Raw genomic sequence first — 22,573 nt, forward strand, 5'->3', positions numbered from 1 at the left:
ACACGTTAATTAGTAACTCCCGGTTTCTGAGAACTTTTAACGATAGTTTATCTACTCAATTGCGTTTTTTTACACAGGTTTAAACGCTATTGAATAGATAAACTACCACTAAATGTACTCAGAATCCGGGGGTAAGGCAGTCGAATAACCCATTGAAACAGTTTATCTGCTTTCTTGTCTCACAACAAGCGGAACCTGTAGTAACAACTAACGAGTAACAATATTGCGTGTTTACCAAACAGTTGCCGTACCATATTGATGTTTAGACGATAAATCTCATTGTTCTCGAGTTATAACACAACTATTTGTCCATTCTTAAACTATGTGTTGACAAATATGTATAATGTTACTGTATGAAAGAATTGTTTTAACTGCTCCCTGTTGCTATACCATTCTTAAATGACTATTCGTCTTCAATATATCAACTACATACATAATATCAAGCTTATGACTGCTATACCCGAAGGTGCAACAAGGGTGTACGAAATACACCCACATTTCGCTATTAACTATGTTTACCGGGCACGTTACCAAACTTCGGGTGAATTACAATTGTTACTAAATAATAAAAATAGTACTTTATCAATAGTACTTTGTTGAACTAGAGAATAGAACCCAAGACCTCATGATCAGCAGTTCGGTACTCTATCGACTGCACTAGGGATATAGGGACTAGTATCACAGAATAATAAGTACTAAAGTACTAGTATTTTAAAAATTCTTGCGGTATCTTCTTTTTAACCAAACAACATACAACAAAATTAAATAGAATATTAGGTACTTTTAAAACACTAGTAATTTTAACGGTGTTTTAAAGTAAAATACTGGTATTCATCTGCATCCGGTGAGACTGGAAGCCGACTACAACATAGTTGGAAGAAAGCCTAGGCTGATATATAAGTAATTTTCTGTAATTATTCACGTGTTGTACTTTATCTTAATTATTTTAATCAAAAACACGTTTGATAAATAATTAAATTAGTTAGAATACTTTGAAACTGATAATTTTGGTTCCTACCTGTCGCATCGTTATCATCATGACTCTATCTTTGACAACTGCATAAAAATCCCTTCAGTTGGTCCCTACCTTTCGATTAGAGACGCTGTTTTTATTCCTGCTTACACGGAGCAAGATTATGGATCGAACCACAAAGTTTGGGTGGGCATTTAAATCCAAAATCCCGCTAACCCCTGGTTTCTGAGAAAATTTAGCGGTAGTTTATCTATTCAATATTTTTTATATGAGTTTAAACGCTATTGAATAGATAAACTACCGCTAAGTGTACTCAAAAACTGGGTGTTAGAAAATCAGACCTTATTTTAAGAGAAAGTCAAAAAAGTTTTTTTGTTCTGACTTAAGAAACTATCGTGAGATTAAAATTGTACGGATGCAAAGCTATAGATACCTTTGTATAGTATTTATTTATATTGCAATGTACAGAGAAAGTGAATGACATCATGGCAGAAAGAAACCAGTCACAATTTCGAAAATACATTCAAATTTCAGTGCTAATACAACTATCTTTTGGTAACTACAGAATAATGACAATTGTGACATAATTTGCATTACTAATTGACCGTGAAATTCTTGATTATAGACGAAAAGAATACAGTTGTTACGCTTCTTAAAAATAACTAGCTATACCTTACTTACAGAAAAGATCCTTTTTTTATCCTCGACACAAAAAGACTGTTATAGGTTTGACGTGTGTGTGTGTGTGTGTGTGTGTGGCATTATAGCTCCCAAACGGGTGAACCGATTTCAATAGGTAAGTTAGGACTCGAGGCCTAACCTTTCTGATTGCCGGAAAATACCCTTGCCCAACCGTTTGCCAGTACCTAACGGGTTCAGAGAAAAGGTAGAGCCATGACTATACGTCTTTTAAGCATATGTGCCTAATTATGGATTCTCGGATACATTTCGAAACAGCGTCTACCTACTATTTTCCTTGAGGAAAACCCAGCAACAATTTGCTGATGCGATAATCCGACCATGTGGATATGATAATTGATCAGTCTTTTAATATCACTGAATATGAAAGTATATTTAAATGAAATTCATGTCCATGCTATATTTTGATTTATTTCTTTATTCGCACTAAGAAAATAATTGCTCTTGTGTCGCGGGGACTTTACAAACATACAAACAACGGACTCAAAGTACAACCAGACCCGAAACAATTATTTGTGGATCGCACAAATAATTGTTCCGTGTTAGAATCAAACTTACAACCTCCTGGTGCAATGGTAGCAGCGTGGCGACCTTAACCACTGCGCCACTCTTTCATAGTTTTGTTTTAGTTTTCCAATTCCTTTGTATAAATATAGTTGCTACAAGAAAATAGGCAATTTTTCTATTTTAAATTTTATTGATATCGATTCATAACTTTTAAACTTTCGCGTAGCATATTTATTACATTATAGAAAACGGGAATTAACGCGTGCACGCATTTTACCTGAATTTTAGATTGCCTGACGTTTCGGTCTCGGCTTTGCAACCTGTGCCGGAATGTCAAGCATTCTAAGGTAAAATGCGTGTTCACATTAATTTCCATATTCTATTATATGATTGGAACGGGATTGTCAATGCATCGGACCTATATTTTGAATGCTTTAAATAATAATAATCGACTTTCATTATCAAAATTAACAAGACATCTTATCCCGTTTCATCAATATAATTCGATGTAAACAATCACCTAATTACTATGGCGAAATAATGATAAACTAGCAATAAAACCACCTTTCGTTATCATTCAGCCAACAGCTGTGATACAAACTACAAATACAACAATTAGTTTTACCGCGAACGTTTGCAGACAGTTCGCAAACGCGAAGCGCGGGAAACGCACGCGCACGCGCCATCTTTGTTTTAATAAACATTATCAATTTACTTTTTTAATTCCATTTCGTTTTTTTTTTTGTGAATTTAAAAAAGGTGTGTGGTATTTTTTTTTTCTATTTTAATGTTTTTATTTTAAATTCAGTTTTGTGTTAGTGTTATTACTATGTAAACAGGGTAAGCAATTGCAAAATAATGTAGCGACATTAATATGAGTGTCCTTGTATCATGGGCTTGCGATTCATTTAATGTTGCACGAATATTTTTTGTCTGTGTAAATGCAAGTTTTGGAAAATCCGTGTGAACGGGAAAAATCGTAATTAGGTACAAATAATTTTCCTTTTTTAATTTTTTAAAGCTTTATGCGGAGTTCGCAATATAATTTTTATAAGACTTTTGAGGAGTTTTGACAATATTTTAATTTTAATAAAAATATTTAAAACGTATATTTTGCTACTTAATTTACTGCAAGAGCCCTAAATTTACTATTTGTAAACCTTTTTAAAAGTGATCGCATCGCGTAGAGCTATGTACCTACATTGAAAAGAGAGAGTCGGACAGTATAGCGAATTCGATTCCCGGTAGCGACGCTAATTTCATTTTGCAAACAACTTTTACTTCGAACCGAGTCTGTGTTGATAATTTTCGAAAACAATATAAGTAAGTAAAGATATCTTATATGTCTAGACAAAAGTCGTGTGAATGTGTCCTTGCAACTAAAATATAAAGATCAACACTAAATACTGACATTTAAAGATTAAACTATTCTTTATTTAGAAACATTAATTTTAATAACTTATTACATGTGTGCAGTGTCGCGTGGTATAAATTGAGACCTCCCATGCAAGTGGTCGCAGGTTCGAACCCGAAGCAACACCAATGACTTTTAGAAGTTATGTGTGTATTAGAAATAACTATCACATGCTCCAACGGTGAGGGAAAATATCGTGAGAAAACCTTGCATGCCTAAAATTTGTTTAATACCTACATTTATTGAGGGCATGCAAAGTCGCACTTGGCCAGCGTGGTGGAATCAAGACCTGACCCCTCCCTTATTAGGAGACACCCTTGCCTAGCAAAGGCACATTAATGTGACGTAAATTTTAAAATAATGAACCAATAACCGATTTTTTCCATGAGTTTTTGAAGGAAGGTCAAGTCCTTAAACTTGAACAGCGTAAAAGATGCAATTCAATCTACTATAGGAGAATCGTGTCCAGCAGTTGGACATTTTATTTTCATAGAATATGTACCTAATTTGTCTCACCTTCACCAAAACTAAAAAATAAAAAGAAAGATGTTCCCGGGAGTGAAGGAATAAACAGCGAAAGAACTAATATTTATAGTCGAAATGTCAATTAATAATTAAAATTCTGATTGCTATGATCTCTACATAATATATTTTTTACGTCATTTATATTCATTTATTTATCTTGTCATACATGCTCGCAAGTGGCCAGAACTATGAGACTATTACTTTTCAAATTTTCGCTAATTACATTTAAGTTTGTTTAGATATTACTTAAAAATGTAAACATTGAATTATATTTTATTGAAAAAAAACAGGTTAATAAACTTACTATTAAAAATATTATTATGACGGAAATGTGTTAAAGTCAATAATGATCATAAAGTAGGTAAATTTTAAATAATACTGAGTCATTATTTATGGTTTTATAAAGAAGTATAACAGTAACCAGTCTTAATACTTTTGTAGAGGTATAATCTTTTAAAACAATTATCTTAATAATACAGTTGGCTCATTGCTATATTAAAGTATTAAAAAAATACTTTATATATGATAAATTTTTACTTTTAGCACCATACCAAGAAAAGGAAGAAAACCAATATTAACAATGATATTTCAAACTATCTTGTAAATCTGTTTCTGCCCATAACTTCTTTCGCTTCCTGGGATTTCATAGGAAAATGGTCTCATATGTATAAGTAGGCGTGAAAGATACAGTCTGGTGACAGACAGAAAGTGAAGTCTGCTATAGGGTCTCATTTTACCCTTTGGGTACGAAATCCTAAAAAGTTATCTATTGATTTGGACAAGTTCCTGCGACACAGTAATTGATTCTTAACTTGGTTATGCGGGTTATGCCCTAAATAGGTAAATCAATAAATTAAACCCATTAATGTCCCACTGCTGTGCAAGGGTCTCCTCCCATAATGAGGGAGGGGTTAGGCCTTGAGTCCACCACGCTGGCCAAGTGCAGGTTGGAGACTTTGCATATCTTCAAGAACTGTTCTAAAGAACTCTCAGGCATGCAAGGTTGCATCAAGATGTTTTCCTTTTCACCGTTGAAACAAGTGAAAATTATTTAAAAAAAGTGTTGGGAACACTGTTAATAAAGTATTTACAATCTTTAATAATAATTTATGCTAATATTTTTATCGTAATGATATCTTTAAAGGCATACAATACCTATCTGATAAATAAGTATTAGTTATGATTACGATAATTTATAATCTGTTCTTAAACCTTATCTAGTTATCTGATCACAAAATGGCGTAATGTTTTTATTTTTTTATTATTATTGAACAGGTGTTCTTACATTATGTGTTGGATAAAGGCATAGGTACTCGCTACATTGAAAATGTATATAATGTTATAATCTTCCTATGAAATCTGGATAAAATATGCCTTAGTGGAACATGAGAAGCAGCTACTTTCATACGAAAAAGGAATCCTGAAAATCGGTTTACGCAAGCGAATTGCGAACCTATTTATTTTTGTTAGTCGGTTAAAATTGCTGGGTATCGTAAATTTGACTGTCACATATAGACCGGTGCCAAAAGCCTTTAAAAACGGTGAAAGTTAAGAAAAATAGTAACAGAATGAATTTTTTTGGAAATGGCAGAAAACATGGCAAAAATTATAAGAAAAATAACTTTGATTTGAGCTTGGGGAGGGGGTGCGGGGGAGCTTGTAAGAGTTAAAAACGGTTCATCGCATTTTACGGACCAACTACGATTACAATTCTATTATTTGAGTTATTCAGATCTCAATAATAGTAGCCATCAGAAGTTTGGTATCGTGTCAGGTAAATGGCAAGAGGCTTGACCCCTTCTAACATGAGACTGATATAGCTAATGGTGAAACCTGAATATTTCATACACTTCTGTCTATACCTTTGGATATAATAGTAACTTATAATACTATCAATTAACATTCTTGATATGAATTTAGAATAATGTTTATTATTATATAGAAGCTAGCATCAAGACATAACGATAAAATATCTTTCTTTACCCTACTTTGTAAAAATTGCATGCCTGAAAAAGATTACTAAGTTTGTCACTACCCTAAGATAAGATTCTTTTGTTTATATAACTTACTAGCAGACCCGCGCAACTTCGCTTGCGTCACATAAGAGAATCATAATTTTCCCCGTTTTTGTAACATTTTTCACTGGTACTCTGCTCCTATTGGTCGTAGCGTGATGATATATAGCCTATAGCCTTCTTCGATAGATGGGCTATCTAACACTGAAAGAAATTTTCAAATCGGACCAGTAGTTCCCGAGATTAGCGTTCAAACAAACAAACTCTTCAGCTTTATAATATTAGTATAGATAGTAAGCAATGATTTGAATACTTAAGTGTGATGGTTCAAAAGGAAACCATTTTAAATTTTGGTTTTCCTTCTTCGCCTCCTACGCATTTAATTTTTTCTTACGTATTTTGTTGTCAGTTAACAGGAAAATCTCGGGGTTTTACCTTCTATCAGGTTAATAAGTAACACATAACATCATTTATGTAGATTATACAGATAAATAAGAAAATTATATAAAACTTGCTTTTGATTGTGACTTTTGCTTCAAAAGAAAATTCCGTACATTTATTTTATTATATCCCGTGAATTATTCAGTGTTTTAATAACTGAAATTAGGTGCTCATAGCCAGATGCACTCTCCGGTAAGTGATCTGTGGGTTAAGTAACCTTTGGCGCGGTCATTACATAGATGGGTGATCGCATAGTGGTATTTGAACTGATCGTCTCCGTGCTTCAGGAAGCACGTCAAAAATCGGTCCTGATTGTTGTTAATTAAGATAACAGTCGTTAAGCCACGTCAAAGGCCTTCGGGCGGCTTGAACAACTTTGACACTAGGTTGACCACTAACCATACGATAAAAAACCACGATATTTATCTACGTAAATGACAATTACTAACAGTTTTAGTAAGTCATTGTATTATTTAATTTATTTCTTGTAGTTAATTATAAAGAACAATAGTTTTAGCCATTAACTAGTTAATGTAAAGATTGTTTGTCTTGTCGGTAGTGATTAGTTTTGACTCATGAGTCGATTATACCAAAATAATAATGATTATGACCTGAGAGGTTATAAGTAGACAAAATTGTTCAATTCATTGGAAATGGTGTCCTGTATTCGATTTCCAGGTTGAGAATTTGGTATTTCTAAAATCTTTGCAGAAGAAACAGTCCTTTTTTCATCTTTATTAAAAAAAGTATTTTTTTACAACGTTTATAATTCAAAGTCTTACAAAATGAGAGCCTAATAATACATACATACTCACATAAAATCACGTCCTTTACACATAGGGGTGAAAGATACCATAAAAAAAGCATTGCCATCCACATTATAATAATGTTTATTCAAATAAATATTACCACATTCCAGCCACGTAAACAAACTTTAGGCTATTATTAAGATTATTGCAACAGAAATTAAATAAACCGAATAACACTAACGATGCTATACAAAAAAAAAACAATAACACATTTTCCCACCCGGAAATCGAGCCCCAGTCCTCATGAACCATATTCATGAATAAACAGACCACTGAATACAAAATGTCTCTACATAATACCGTAACTTATAATACTGCCCTGAAGCTAAGTTCAACGACCTTTAATAAGATAATTGACATAATTATCTTCGTTCAGAAACACCCCTAGGATATGTACCAATTAAGGCAATTTTAACAAAAACATTTACTGTTACGATTTTGCAAAATTGAGTCATTATATTTTACTATCTGACTCGCGCAACTTCGCTTACGTCACATAAGAGAGGATGGGTCAAAATTTTCCCAGTTTTTATAACATTTTTACTGGTACTCTGCTCCTATTGGTCTTAGTATGATGATATACAGCCTATAACCTTCCTCGATAAAAGGGCTATCTAACACTGAAAGAATTTTTCAAATCGGACCAGTAGTTCCTGAGATTAGCGCGTTCAAACAAACAAACAAATTCTTCAGCTTTATAATATTAGTATAGATTAGCTGATTTGAGTTGACGTTAAGTTTGTGGTTAAAGTTGGTACCTCCCATGCAAGTGGTTACAGATTCGAACCCGTGGCAACACCAATGAATTCCAAGTTATGTGTTTATTAGAAATAATGATCACTAGTTCCAACGGTGAAGGAAAACATCGTGATGCAACCTTGCATGCCTGAGAGTTCTTTAGAACAGTTCTTGAAGGTATACAAAGTCCCCAACCCGCACTTGGCCAGCGTGGTGGACTCAAGGCCTAACCCCGCCCTCATTACGGGAGGAGACCCTTGCCCAGCAGTGGGACATTAATGGGTTAAATTTATTATTATTAATTTATTACCACCAAACTACAGTCATTATTTTATATGCTATGTTATATTGTTGTTTACCACTCTATATCTATACTTTCTATACTAATATTATAAAGCTGAAGAGTTTGTTTGTTTGTTTGTTTGTTTGTTTGTTTGAACGCCCTAATCTCAGGAACTACTGGTCCGATTTGAAAATTTCTTTCGCTGTTAGATAGCCCATTTATCGAGGAAGGCTATAGGCTATATATCATCACGCTACGACCATTAGGGGCGGAGTAGTAACGAAAAATGTTACAAAAACGGGGAAAATTATGACCCATTCTCTCTTACGTGACGCAAGCGAAGTTGCGCGGGTCAGCTAGTTTTAAAATATGACGTACCGTCAGTAAATTAAAAATTATAAAATAACTTCAAAATGGAACCTTGAATGTGTTTGTTGTTGTATCTCTAGTTTGAGGAAAACCATCAACACTTTTTATTACTTTACAATCATCAACATACCTATGGGGACTCCCAGAAATGTAACCTTGAAGTTTATATTGATAGTGTTTTTTAATATCAAAAGAGTTTTACATACAAATATAAAAGTTAGTATAGGACCACCGGTCGGTAAACGGTCGGTTAAGCAAACATGGCGCGGTCATTCTATAGATGGGTGACTGCATAGTGGTATTTGAACTGGGCGTCTTAGTGCTTCGGAGGGGATCGAAAAATGTCGGTCTTGGTTGTTGTTTATTAGGATATCAGTCGTTAAACCACGTTAAAGGCCTTCGGGCGGCTTGAACAACTTTGACAATAGACTGACCACTAATCATGCGATAAGAAGAATTAAGTTAAATTGTGGATATCTTTCTATTCCAATAGCAAAACTGAAGTTGCACTAGATCGTGACTTTTGGAGAGAAAAAAGCCTTTGTCCAGAAATGGGACACAATATAAATAAAGGTACAAAAAAGGGCTGGAGAAAATAAGATAAGATGGAAAAAGCCGCACGGGGGGTTCCATACCAAAACAGGACGAAAAAACACGTTTATTCCATGGGGACCACACTTCTTTTTTTTAATTTTTAGTATTTGTTTTGAAAATTGCAGTTTTCTAGCCATCACGGTTTATGAGATACAGCCTGGAGACAGACAGACAGCGGAGGCTTAGTAATTGTGTAAAATTCTTACCCTTTGGTTAAAGAACCTTGAAAATGGCGCGAGAGAATAGGCTACAATGGGAAAAAACTACAGGAAAAATAACACAAAAATATTTACATATTGCATAAAAGTTAAATAGCTTCTACTTACTAAAAACTGGTATATGATTGAACAGAGCCACCAGTTTCACAAGAGAACTGGTTTACAAATTAATGTCGACAGTAAATTGCACTTTTTATTGCAAATGGCTGCACAAAACTTACCTGTTTTGATGCGTTCGAGATTTTTGAGACTGTTTAAGAACTGTCATAATATTTAAACTCTCGCGTTGCATGTTTAATGTATAATAGAATACGGGAATTAACGCGAACACGCATTTTACCTTAAAATGCCTAACGTTTCGGCGAGCGCAACCTGTTCGCGTTAATTCCCGTATTCTATTGTTTAAGAACTGATTTTGAATAGAGGTTCTTCCTAAATCAATATTTGGAAAGGAAAAGTATTTTATTACTAGACAACGCCCGCGACTTTGACCGCGTGGAAACCCTTGCCTTGTAAATCCCAATCCCTCGGAAACTCCGGGATAGAAAGTAACCCATGTGTTATTCTTGCTCTTCAACTACCTATATACCAGATTTCATCGTAATCGGGTCAGTAGTAGGTATTTGTGTGAAAGAGTAACAAACATCCATACATACTCAAAAAATTTCACATTTATAATATTAGTAGGATATTATACCACTTGTGTTTGTTACCTTTAAATAAATAAATAACTTCTATAGCTTCATTCACATCCATACATGTTGTCATAAAGGACCGGTAACGATATTATTACAATAATTTGTGGGAAATTCAGCACAATAGCACAATAATTGCGCTACATTTAACTAAAAAAACTAGTTTACAAAATCATTAATATCCGTTAAACTAAAATGCAATTATTTGTTAAATATTTGACTTCCTGACATTTAGCCCTCACCTTCTCCTTGGCTGACTGGGTGCAACTCAAGCGAGACTCGAACCTATTGCATAACAGTTGAGTAAACATTACTTAAACTTTACGCTGATTAGGAATCACTAGCTGACCCGCGCAACTTCGCTTGCGGCACCTAAGAAAGAATGGGTCATATTTACCCCCGTTTTTGTTACATTTTTTACTGGTACTCCGCTCCTATTGGTCGTAGCGTGATGATATATAGCTTATAGCCTTCCTCGATAAATGGGCTATCTAACACTGAAATAATTTTTCAAATCGGACCAGTAGTTCCTGAGATTAGCTCGTTCAAACAAACAAACAAACTCTTCAGCTTTATAATATTAGTATAGACTAGCTTACTCGCGCAACTTCGCTTTCGTCACATAAGAGAGAATGGGTCAAAATTTTCCCCGTTTTAGTAGCATTTTTACTGGTACTCTGCTCCTATCGGTTGTAGCGATGATATATAGCCTATAGCCTTCCTCAAAAAATAGGCTATCTAACACTGAAATAATTTTTCAAATCGGATGCGTAGTTCCTGAGATTAGCGCGCTCAAACAAACAAACAATCAAACAAACAAACTCTTCAGCTTTATAATATTAGTATAGATACATACATATGTAGGTACTCTTAATACAATTTCTGACAGTATATAATATTATGTAAGTACTTGTACTGTACGGAGGCTCGTCTAGATCGTTAAAGATACAATGAGTGGTTTACATAACTACTGCAATGTCACTGACTTGCATTCAAGTGCGTTATCTTTACGTAATACTACGTTTTATATCATATCCTTAAACGTACATACTTGCGTAGTTATATACAGTCATTGAGCTATGCTTTTCCTTGTATAACCTACCCAAAAGTAAAATATTTCTTCAATTCGCACCAGTAGTTCCTAAGATTGGCATTCAACCATGTACCATATCTTTATATATATAATTCTTCTGTAAGTATGTATGTCACTGAACTTCTCTTAAACGACTGGACCGATTTTGATGATTTTTTTGTGTGTGCTCAAGGTGATCTGAGAATGGTTTAGATTCACAATTTTGTCCGCTGGACAATGTCTTTTTATTTAATTTTTATGGCAAAACAACGTTGGACGGGTCAGCTAGTAGATTTATATGTACCTACGCTACTTAATAATATTATCGTACATACCAAAATGTTTACAAAAACAATAACAAAGGTAGAAAAAAAGGGATTTTTACTTATCTTGGACGATAGCGTTATGTTGATTCAGTGAATTAATGATCGCAGATAAAAGTAATTTCCCTTTCAAACACGGATTTATTTACACAACATATATAAATTTATTATGTATATCGCAGCGCTGCGGTAAAAAGTCAGGTCTTAAGTTCGAGTTTCGAGTATCAAAATTTTTTTGCCAAATTTATTTGTGCATCGAGTTTCATAATTAAAGTTAATTTTAAAAAGTTGTTAATCAAAAGGGGTAGAGCCTAATGAGAAGAGATAGCAACAAACCCACGACCACTTTTTCAATCGCCAAAAGATTTACAATGTGGTTGATACAATAATTGATCATGCGAGGAGCTGCCAACAATCAGCGTTATAGACTAAACGTCAATATTATGTAGTGCTATCGTAGAAGTTAGCTAAAATTCTTTTTTTCTTGTAATTGTACAATGATACGTGTAAAAGTAAACATAGTCTTATCTTATTTAAATAACGATTGTGTCATTACGTACTCGTAGATATTGTATCAGGGGGCAGGTAGTTATATAGTATGGCATACCTCATCGACCTTGAAGCTATGGCCGTTATTGTTTTTTTGAAAAAGACTACTCCCGCGCTATGTATTGCTCTTGTATCGCGGCGACTTTTACAAACATACAAACAACGGCCGCAATCTACAACCATACCCGATACAATTATTTGTAGATCGTACAAATATAATTGTTCCGCGTGGGAATCGAACCCACTCCACTGGAACTCCAAAAGGAGATTCTATTTTATACAATACTGTATGTATGTATGTCAAGCACTTTCATAAGAAACTACAGAAACTATTTAGGTGACATTCTACAAAAGAAACCACGTTACTGCCTATTATTATGACTACCTATTATAATAATTGTTTCTCCTTGTTTCAGATAAAATGTGCAACTTTAAATTAAAACTCAATGGACAGAGGAGCTGAAAAACTGTGTTATTTATGAATTGTTCTATATTTCTAAGTGTCAAGTGATATTGTGTACTAGTCAAACAAACATGGACGTGTTAAACCCCAATGATAAACCACAGAACTCGGTAAGTTATTCATTGACTATTATTTTATACAAGAAGTTGCCCGCGACTTCGTCCGCGTGGAAACCCTTCCTGGATAAATAGCCTATGTGTTATTCTGGGTCTGCAGCTACCTACATATCAAATTTCATCGTAATCGATTCAATAATATTTGCGTGAAAGAGTAACAAACATCCATACTCACAAACTTTCGCATTTATAATATTAGTAGGATAACTGCACGTTTAGCGCAGTGGTTAATGTGATCACCACAATGTAGCGCCGCATGTGGTGGGTTCGAATCCCACTCGGACAAATTACATAGGACGAGCATTGTTAATGGCAAAACATAAATGTATCTAATAGTATCTATACTTTATACACGATTCGAATATGACAGGTGTCCTGTTATGACATTTTTGTTCTGTTTGGGAATCGAACCCTTGACCACTCACGTAAAGGTTGGTGTCACCTCATTAGATACCAACCATTTCGCCAGTACCTATTTCGCCATAGACGTCGTAAGATAAAAATCTACATATTTAATTACTACATTACTTAAAAACATAAAATATTAATATTCAAAGTTATTAACTTGCAAATATCAATTAACCACGTCTTACTAATAAAAATATTAATTTATTTTACTATGAACATTCGTTACGGGTTAATCTTAATGTTGTTGTAATTAAATTCTTGTTAACTTGTTAAGAATTGTCTTGCATAACTACCACGATTCTTGGATGTCTTCTATAATAATCATTATATTATGATGACAATAAAATATAATTAGTCGTAAGATTAATGATTTCTCGAATACAGAATTTCGTCTAGAAATTGAGTTAGGAGGTTTGCATATTAAGGCGACGGTATGCAATTTCAGCGTTGCGTACTCGTATATCCGGACTACCTGTTTTGAGAGCGGGGCAAAATTATTCGAACTTTGAAAAGTAATTGTTGTGTAAGTTTTCAGTGCACAACCATTTTTGTCAAAAAGTCCACTTTTAACAACTTTAAGATGTCACCTACAAACAAAATATATTTTAACGTAAATCTCAAAAATGGGGGACCGATTCGTCGATGGCACCTTTTGGTCTTAAAAAAGAAAAGAAAATGTGGGCTACCTATGAAAACCCCTTACGATTTGTATACTAAAACCTATTTGATAAACCCTACTTTTGTCATCGGGGCGCGAAACGGCACACACGATGACGGACATTGTTTTATAATAATATATTATATTAAGTAGCAATCTGCCTTAGGCTATCGGCACGTGCGGGAACAATAAACCTTTTACAATATAGTTATTTAAACAATATAATATACATTATTAACAATGAATGTTTTTATATTGTCACACACCGTGGCCAAATAGATTCATTGATGTCATTTTTATACAAAATAATACAAGTACAGTCCTGTATGACAAGGTCATGTATGGATGTGAATGAAGCAAGGAAAGTTTGTAAGGATCGTACCAAGTGGCGTTCTCTGGTCTCTGCCTAACCTATAGAAAAAAGGTGTGGTTTTTGTATGTATGTATGTAAGAATAGTTAAATCAATTCGTTGTTATTTTCAGAGCACGGGAGATGAAGTCGAAATGGGGGAGGTTGAAAAATATGGAAAGAATGGACAGGTAATTACAGTTAATTAATTGGTGGACCAAAGCATTATAATGATAAGATTGTAATAAACGTTTAAACCGTACTTTATGGAGAAATATTGACTCGTATCGTTCGCTACCAAAACATAAGATCGTTCATCGACTGACTCTACGATTTAGATTTACCTTGTACCTCTGTTTAGTTTACAACGGCCGCACGGATCGATCTCCGAGGTTAAGCTACGCTTGCCGAGGTTGTTCCGTGGATGGGTGACCATCTTATTACAAATCGAGTTCCTCCGTGTTTCGGGAGGCACGTTAAATTGTGGGTCCCGGCTGTCACTTTTCGAAGATCTTTGACAGTCGTTAACAGTAGTCAGAAGCTTGAAAGTCTGACAACCAGTCTTACCGAAGGAAATCGTGTTACCCATGTAACTGTGTTGCGGAGGTCAGGTAGACAGTCGCTTCATGTAAAACACTGGTATCCAGCTGCATCCGTTGAGACTGGAAGCCGACTCCAACATAGTTTTGAACAAAGGCTAAGCTAATATATCTGTTTATCTTGCAGATAACCCACGAATACCTAGACTATGAGCCGTCAGGGTGGCTGGAGAACACGCTGACGAAGCTAGGGGGCAGCACCGATAGCTTCATCAAGGAGAACGGCTCGGCTATGAAGACTATCACGCTGTTTGTACTAAACGGCATTGTGATCGGATACTTTTTTGGATGCTTGTACTATTATTTAAGTTATAGTAAGTATATATTATGTCGGGGAAAAAGTCTTTTCGCATTATAGTATGTATGAACTTGTAATTAAATCTTTTCTCTACACATAAAAGCTCGATATTTGGGTACCCCACGAGCTCACTGAAAGAAACATAATGAACCGTGTACTCATTCGTGATTCTTGAGGCCAAAGAGGTTTTATTACAAGTTCATACATACTATAATGCGAAAAGACTTTTTACCCGACCTAATATTTTATGACTGTTCTAAATTGCTTTTGTAGTCTAACGCCTGGTTTCTGAGACACATTTAACGAAAGTTTATCTATTCAAACTGTCATATTTATATCAGCTTAAACGCTATTGAATAGATAAACTACCACTAAATGTACCTCTGAAACCGGGGGTAAGTAGTTATAGCCCGCATTCGTAAACCCAGCGAATTTATGAAATATTTATAATATTAGTATAGATACGCCGGCTTTATGACAATGAAAATTCTCGAATTGCTTGAATTTTTTTTCAGTAGAGTACAGTACAGACCACGACAAAGTTAAACTAAAACTAACTATTTATTATTACGCATTTTTATTCGCAACCACTACAAAACGTGGTTGCGAATAAAAATGAGTCTATAGTCATATCAAGAAAAAAGAAAGACATAGAATAAATACAATTTCTTTTTTATTTGCAATGTCCTTCAAGACTTTGTTTATCATTTAAACATAAATGTTTATAAAACAATGAAAACATGACAAGCAACAGGTTTTTGTTATTTTAATATTAAAAAAACCCTGACATTGTTATCTTTTGTTTGTACTGTCTCTATGGCGCCGTGGGTAGTGTAGCCGACTGCTAAGACGAAGTCCCGGGTTCAATTCCTCCGTCTGGCAAAGTGACGGCCTTTTCTAATTTAATTTAGAATATTTCTCCATAGTAGCGCGTCCGTAGCACAGTGGTTAAGATCGCCATAACATTGCGTTGGGAGGTCGTGGGTTTGATTCCCACACGGAACAATAATTATTTGTGCGCAAAAATAATTGTTTCGGGTCTGGTTGTACTTTGTGTCCGTTGTTTGTTTGTATGTATGTAAAAGTCTCCGCTGAGCTTGTGACACAAGAGCTATTTATAGTGCGGCATTTGTCTTTAAAAAAAAGTAGCCCGGAGTTTAGAAACGTGCCTTGTATATAGTAACTAGCTGGCCCGCGCAACTCCGCTTGCGTCACATAAGAGAGAATGGGTCAATATTTTCCCCGTTTTTGTAACATTTTTTATTGCTACTCTGCTACTATTGGTCGTAGCGTGATGATATACAGCCTATAACCTTCCTCGATAAATGGGCTATCAAACACCGAAAGAATTTTTCAAATTGAACCAGTAGTTCCTGAGATTAGCGCGTTCAAACAAACAAACTCTTCAGCTTTATAATATTAGTATAGATAGGCTCGCCCCCTATTACATGGGACTAACATTGTTAATGACAAAACTAGTATGTTTTTATACACCTCTGCTTACACCTTCGGGTATAACCGCCGTGATATTACACCCGTTATCATTTAAAAGATAAATTGTAAACCTTATCTATATTTGTGATGAACAAATGTACAGCTAAAATAATATTTGTGTAAGTTATGAATAATTTTGCAAACTCGTGCCTTCAACGTAAACATGAATGACAAATGTAAATACTGTTATTTCATGAGGCAATGTTTTTCAGGCATTGTATGAAAATATAGACCAGCCCTCTTATTCATAAAAATTTATGGAGTTATGAAAGGCTTATAAAGTGTTTTGTTTCTTTCACTCCTTAGCAAAATGAAAGAGAGAAAACATATTTTGGTAGTAGTTTAACTAAAATAGGTTTATAGTGTGTTTATGAATAAAGGGAAACTGTTTCACTGTAAATTGTACTATAGCCCAACAACTTAGTAGAGAGTCTTGTATGTAAGGTTCGTGGCTGGCGGACGTATACAAAATTCAGAATGAAGAATTATTTTACAACAGCCATTTAGAAAGAGCAAGCCGTAAGTTTCTTGCCATTTTTTTCACGAGCAGATAATCCGATACGGTCAAAAAAGTGTATTTGAACTATTTCAAATACTTTGTACGAACTATCGAAATAAAGGATATTTTAAATTTGAATTGAATAGATACATAATACATACATAAATACATACATACGTACATACATACATACATAATATCTTTTTCTCATAGTGGTAGGCAGAGACCAAAGAACGTCACTTGGTTCGATCCTTACAAACTTCCCTTGTCTCATTCACATACATACATGTTGTCATACAGGACCGCCGGTTACGAGTAGCACCTGACCTTTTTGCAACACATCACCGATATGTTCTGTGTATGTCTTTCTCCCTGCGTTACCTCCGAATATTTCATTTTGAATTGAATATGTTGTAATTTAGCTTAAACCTTTTTTGTCCTCAGTAAACGAGCCTCTAGAGCTATGTCATGGGTTCGGCAGCCTCATAGCTTTCTTCACCATCGTGTATTTCTTCATCATCTACTTCTGCATAGTGAAGCGGTTCTTCGGAGACTGGTTCCATAGAACTGTGTGGGTTAAGGTTAAAGCAGTCTGGGGCAAACTGTGGAGCGTTATGTAAGTACATTTTATTTATTACTAGCTTTAAGCGTCATTTTCCCGGGGTAAAAAGTAGCCTATGTCCTTTGTCGAGTGTCGAAATATCTCCATACCAAATTTCATGCAAATTGGTTCCGTAGTTTAGGCGTGATTGAGTCACAGACAGACAGAGTTACTTTCGCATTTATAATATTAGCATGGATTTAACTTTGAGGTTAAGCTACGCTTGCCGAAGTTGTTCTATGGATGGGTGACCATCTTATACACACCGAGATCCTCCGTGTTTCGGAAGGCACGTTAAATTGTGGGGTGTCATTTTCGAAGATCTTTGACAGTCGTTATCAGTAATCAGAAGCTTGAAAGTCTGACAACCAGTCTTGCCGAAGGGTATCGTGTTATACCCCAGGTAACTGGATTGTGGAGGTCAGATAGGCAGTCGCTCCATGTAAAACAATGGTATTCAGCTGCATCCAGTGAGTCTGGAAGCCGACTCCAACATAGCTTGGAAGAAAGGCTAAGCTGATATTGTATAATATATACTGAATCCAATTATCCATGTCATTAGCAAATACAGTTAATCTTTAAAGCCCTTGGTATGAAACCAGTCTAGTCACAGTAGTAATAACCCGCAAAGATAAAGATAAATTAGGTATAGTTAAACTGCTCCTCAATGCTCAATCATTGTACGAATCAATAGCCGGCTTTACACACACACTGTATCGCAAGTTCTTAGTATCGTACAGTATTACGCGCGGGAAAGCAGCGCGCTCTTCGAGAGCGATTTTCTTCGCGGACTTGACAGATGAGCGCGGCGCGTGCTCTTTCCTTTCCCCTTACACGCGCGATTGTTGTTTCATGCGCGATAGAGTGTGTGTGTAAAGGGGGCTATTCTTTCAGCAAAAATCCTTGGAATCAAAACGGTTTGGTCTCGGTAGTGATGACTCGTAAAGATAAAATTAATTAGGTATTAGTTAAACCGCTACTCAGTGCGTCATTGTACGAATCGTTGTGTTTTATTATCTCAGTATGTAATTACTTTAATTGTCACAATTAATAACGTTTTGATGATTGCCGACTGACGGGATTTTTTTCGTTGAACACTTTGATAACTATGAAAAAACTACTAAAATAAACCTTAATTAACTCTAAACGATCAATGGATTAAGTAAACCTTGGCGCGGTCATTCTATAGATGGGTGACCGAATAGTGGTATTTAAACCGAGCGTCTCCGTGTTTCGGAGGGAACGTAAAAAGTTGGCCCCTGAATGCCCCTGATGATATCTATAAAGATAACAGTTGTTAAGCCACGTTAAAGGCCTTCGGGCGGCCTTCCTTAAGCAAGGGTTACTGATGGTTTACCAATTTGCGTATATGGTTTTAACGGTAATTATTTTTGTACAGAGTATTCCGGTGGTGTTTCTGCATAGCAGTGCTAGTGGCTATCGGCTTGTATCTGTACTTCGACGCGAGAGATGACCCCGGCCGGCTCATCTCACTGCTGGGACTGGGCATATTACTGCTGTTAGGTGAGTTACATAAATAAATTAATTAATTATGACTTGTTTCAATGATGAAGGAAAAATGGGGAAAATTCTTGCGGTAGTTTATCTATTTAATAGCGTTTAAACTCATATAAAACCGCCATTGAATAGATAAACTACCGCTAAGTGTACCTCAGAATCCGGGGGTTAATGATGGAGGAAAAATGGGGAAAATTCTTGTGGTGTTTCTGGGCTCTGTGGTTTAGCCCTTAGACTGTAATGTACGTCAGGCTGGCCCGGCCCCATGGAATTTAATAATGAGATTGTTATCAATCCAATGTACCCGGGTATACTAATATATGTAACACCTTCATTTTCAATGTAACTCTTTTTAAAAGAAATTACGTGCACTTCTTAGTGGCCGGGCCAGCCTGACGTTTTCAGCCCGGCCACCTTGTTTCCCACTAATCTACAAAAAATACTGGCAATATTGTGCTACAGATGAAATGTACCCTATAATTTATACATATGTAACACAAAATCGAATCCTAAAATGCAATAGCATACGAAATATTAGCGGTTGCAGGTGGCCGGGCTGAAATTATTTCGTTAATATAAAACAGTAAAACTGCAACACCTACCAAAAACTAATACCAGTACATAATGAGATATAGAGATATAGAATACATGTAACGCTTTCATTTTAAATTATAATACATATTTAGAAAGAATAATCACTTGAAATTATATTTCAGCCCGGCCACCTAAAAGCGGTAATATTCCCTAAAATCTTATGCCAATTTGTACAGTAAAACCTGATACAGCTATGAAATGAAAGTTACATTCGTTTCGTTTTAGTCGTATACCTTTAAGCCTTCTGTTTGACTAGATTATCAAAATCTGAGAAACTTGCCGAAGAGTGACTATCATTTATTAACTAATTTCAGGACATTTGGTTTGTTGAGTGAAACAAAATGCGTTACTATGATATTTTTATTAATAAACTAAGTAGTATAAATCACACATAATAATTGTTGGATACATAATACCTAAACCTATATATATTTTCTCCGTTTTTGGCTTCACAACATAACTGTGGTGAACCTAAACTCCACCTTATACCTTATACCTTTGGTCTTATAGTTGTCAAACCGAATGGGAGTATCCGATTGTGCGCTGATTATAAAGTTACACTAAATAAAGTCATACAAGATGAACAATATCCAATACCTATGATAGAAGATATATTTGCAGAGATGAACGGAGGTAAACTATTCTGTACACTCGACATCACCCAGGCATATCTCAACATGACAATGGATAAAGAAAGCGCAATGCTACAAACACTAATATTTAATATTAATATATTTCAAAACTTTAAATTCAAAGTTGATGTAAAAATCATTATGAAAATCTGTGATTTTTTACCAAGATATAATAAGTATTTAACCAAAAATTATCTTCTAATATTCTGAATGAATGAATGTTCGATGTTAAGGTAATATTGATATTACTATAATTTTTTGATAACTGTGTTATTATCAATGTGTAACCTTTTTTTACATTATTTATAATTAACAATTGTTATAGTACCTAATTAATATAAGTACAAATGTTGTCTAACTAATTTCAAAAATGATTATTAAAAAAATATGACAATTACCAATTTTGTTTCACTCAACAAACCAAATGTCCTGAAATTAGTTAATAAATGATAGTCACTCTTCGGCAAGTTTCTCAGATTTTGATAATCTAGTCAAACAGAAGGCTTAAAGGTATACGACTAAAACGAAACGAATGTAACTTTCATTTCATAGCTGTATCAGGTTTTACTGTACAAATTGGCATAAGATTTTAGGGAATATTACCGCTTTTAGGTGGCCGGGCTGAAATATAATTTCAAGTGATTATTCTTTCTAAATATGTATTATAATTTAAAATGAAAGCGTTACATGTATTCTATATCTCTATATCTCATTATGTACTGGTATTAGTTTTTGGTAGGTGTTGCAGTTTTACTGTTTTATATTAACGAAATAATTTCAGCCCGGCCACCTGCAACCGCTAATATTTCGTATGCTATTGCATTTTAGGATTCGATTTTGTGTTACATATGTATAAATTATAGGGTACATTTCATCTGTAGCACAATATTGCCAGTATTTTTTGTAGATTAGTGGGAAACAAGGTGGCCGGGCTGAAAACGTCAGGCTGGCCCGGCCACTAAGAAGTGCACGTAATTTCTTTTAAAAAGAGTTACATTGAAAATGAAGGTGTTACATATATTAGTATACCCGGGTACATTGGATTGATAACAATCTCATTATTAAATTCCATGGGGCCGGGCCAGCCTGACGTACATAGACTGTATTCGGTAGAAACCCAAAACATTACTAAGTACTTACTACTCCCAAATTAAAATTCTAAATCTGCCATACATACATTTAAAGTTTGAATATGCCTTCACTTCTTCGTGCTAAATTGCCCAGGGTTTTTTTACCAATTTGTTAAAGTAGGAATGCAGACCTGCATTTCTTTCTTTAATCCGAAGTTTGTTAAAATTTTGATGTTTAGTAACTATCATGTGTCTAAATAAATTTTTGGTGGCGTACTTTTGGGATTTAAAGTAGGTTTAGAAGATTAAAATTTCAATCAAACGAAGCTTGAAATTTAATGCAACCGTAGTCAAAATTAACCGAGATTTTGTGCAAAGTTTCGTTTTCGTTAGAATACGCACTGGTATTTTGTAAATTTTAAATTTTCCTAACAAATTTAACTTTTTTACCCAGGTTTCGTGTTCTCTGCTCACCCTGGCCGCGTGAACTGGAGCACTGTTACCGCAGGGTTGTTGATTCAGTTCCTGTTTGGTGTAATCTTCATCAGATGGACGCCGGGACGCGCTGCATTGCAGTGCTTCTCTGATAAGGTACATATAGTTTAATGACACAAAAAGAGGTTCTGAGGGTATTTTTCTTGCCTACAATACCTATAAGCAGCCCTAGAAAAGATCCAAAATGTCCAAGCTGTATTTAGCTACTAAGGGTTCCACACCTTTTGATAAAGATTTTATTACATAATTGTATACATAAGACGTTACAATTGAAAAATGACAAGTACATAAATACGTTTTTTGGTTGAGTATTATTTTGTATTTTCTTTTTCAGGTGGCTACGTTCCTCTCGTACGGTGTAGATGGCGCTGCCTTCGCGTTTGGTGACCTGCTTGTCAGGACTGAAGGAGTCTTCGCTTTTAGTGTGAGTTACCCTGGCTTAATACGTAATGTCATTGTATTTTTATTATATATTAATATAAGCGGAGCCGGTTCTGTATGACAACATGTATGGATATGAATCGTACCGAGTGGCGTTTTCTGGTCTCTGCCTAC

At 35.0% G+C, this 22,573-nt stretch overlaps 1 protein-coding gene across 3 annotated transcripts in view; it reads left to right on the top strand.

Annotated features, from left to right (window-relative positions):
* The first annotated feature begins 2,782 nt into the window (after window positions 1–2,782).
* The window catches only part of LOC142984610 (putative transporter YutK), a 28,390-nt gene continuing 8,599 nt past the window's right edge, over window positions 2,783–22,573 (top strand). The window contains exons 1-8 of one of the 3 annotated variants that reach the window (XM_076132350.1): window positions 2,783–2,938; window positions 12,641–12,797; window positions 14,353–14,409; window positions 14,945–15,131; window positions 17,553–17,724; window positions 19,109–19,233; window positions 21,978–22,114; window positions 22,353–22,442. In XM_076132350.1, coding sequence (XP_075988465.1) covers window positions 12,759–12,797; window positions 14,353–14,409; window positions 14,945–15,131; window positions 17,553–17,724; window positions 19,109–19,233; window positions 21,978–22,114; window positions 22,353–22,442 — 807 coding nt within the window. In that variant the 5' untranslated portion in view covers window positions 2,783–2,938; window positions 12,641–12,758. Of the gene's footprint in view, window positions 3,020–12,640; window positions 12,798–14,186; window positions 14,268–14,352; window positions 14,410–14,944; window positions 15,132–17,552; window positions 17,725–19,108; window positions 19,234–21,977; window positions 22,115–22,352; window positions 22,443–22,573 lie in introns of those variants that run through there. The other 2 variants (XM_076132351.1, XM_076132348.1) reach the window with 2 other exon arrangements.

Source organism: Anticarsia gemmatalis, chromosome 27 (genome assembly GCF_050436995.1).
Source record: "Anticarsia gemmatalis isolate Benzon Research Colony breed Stoneville strain chromosome 27, ilAntGemm2 primary, whole genome shotgun sequence".
NCBI lineage: Eukaryota > Metazoa > Arthropoda > Insecta > Lepidoptera > Erebidae > Anticarsia > Anticarsia gemmatalis.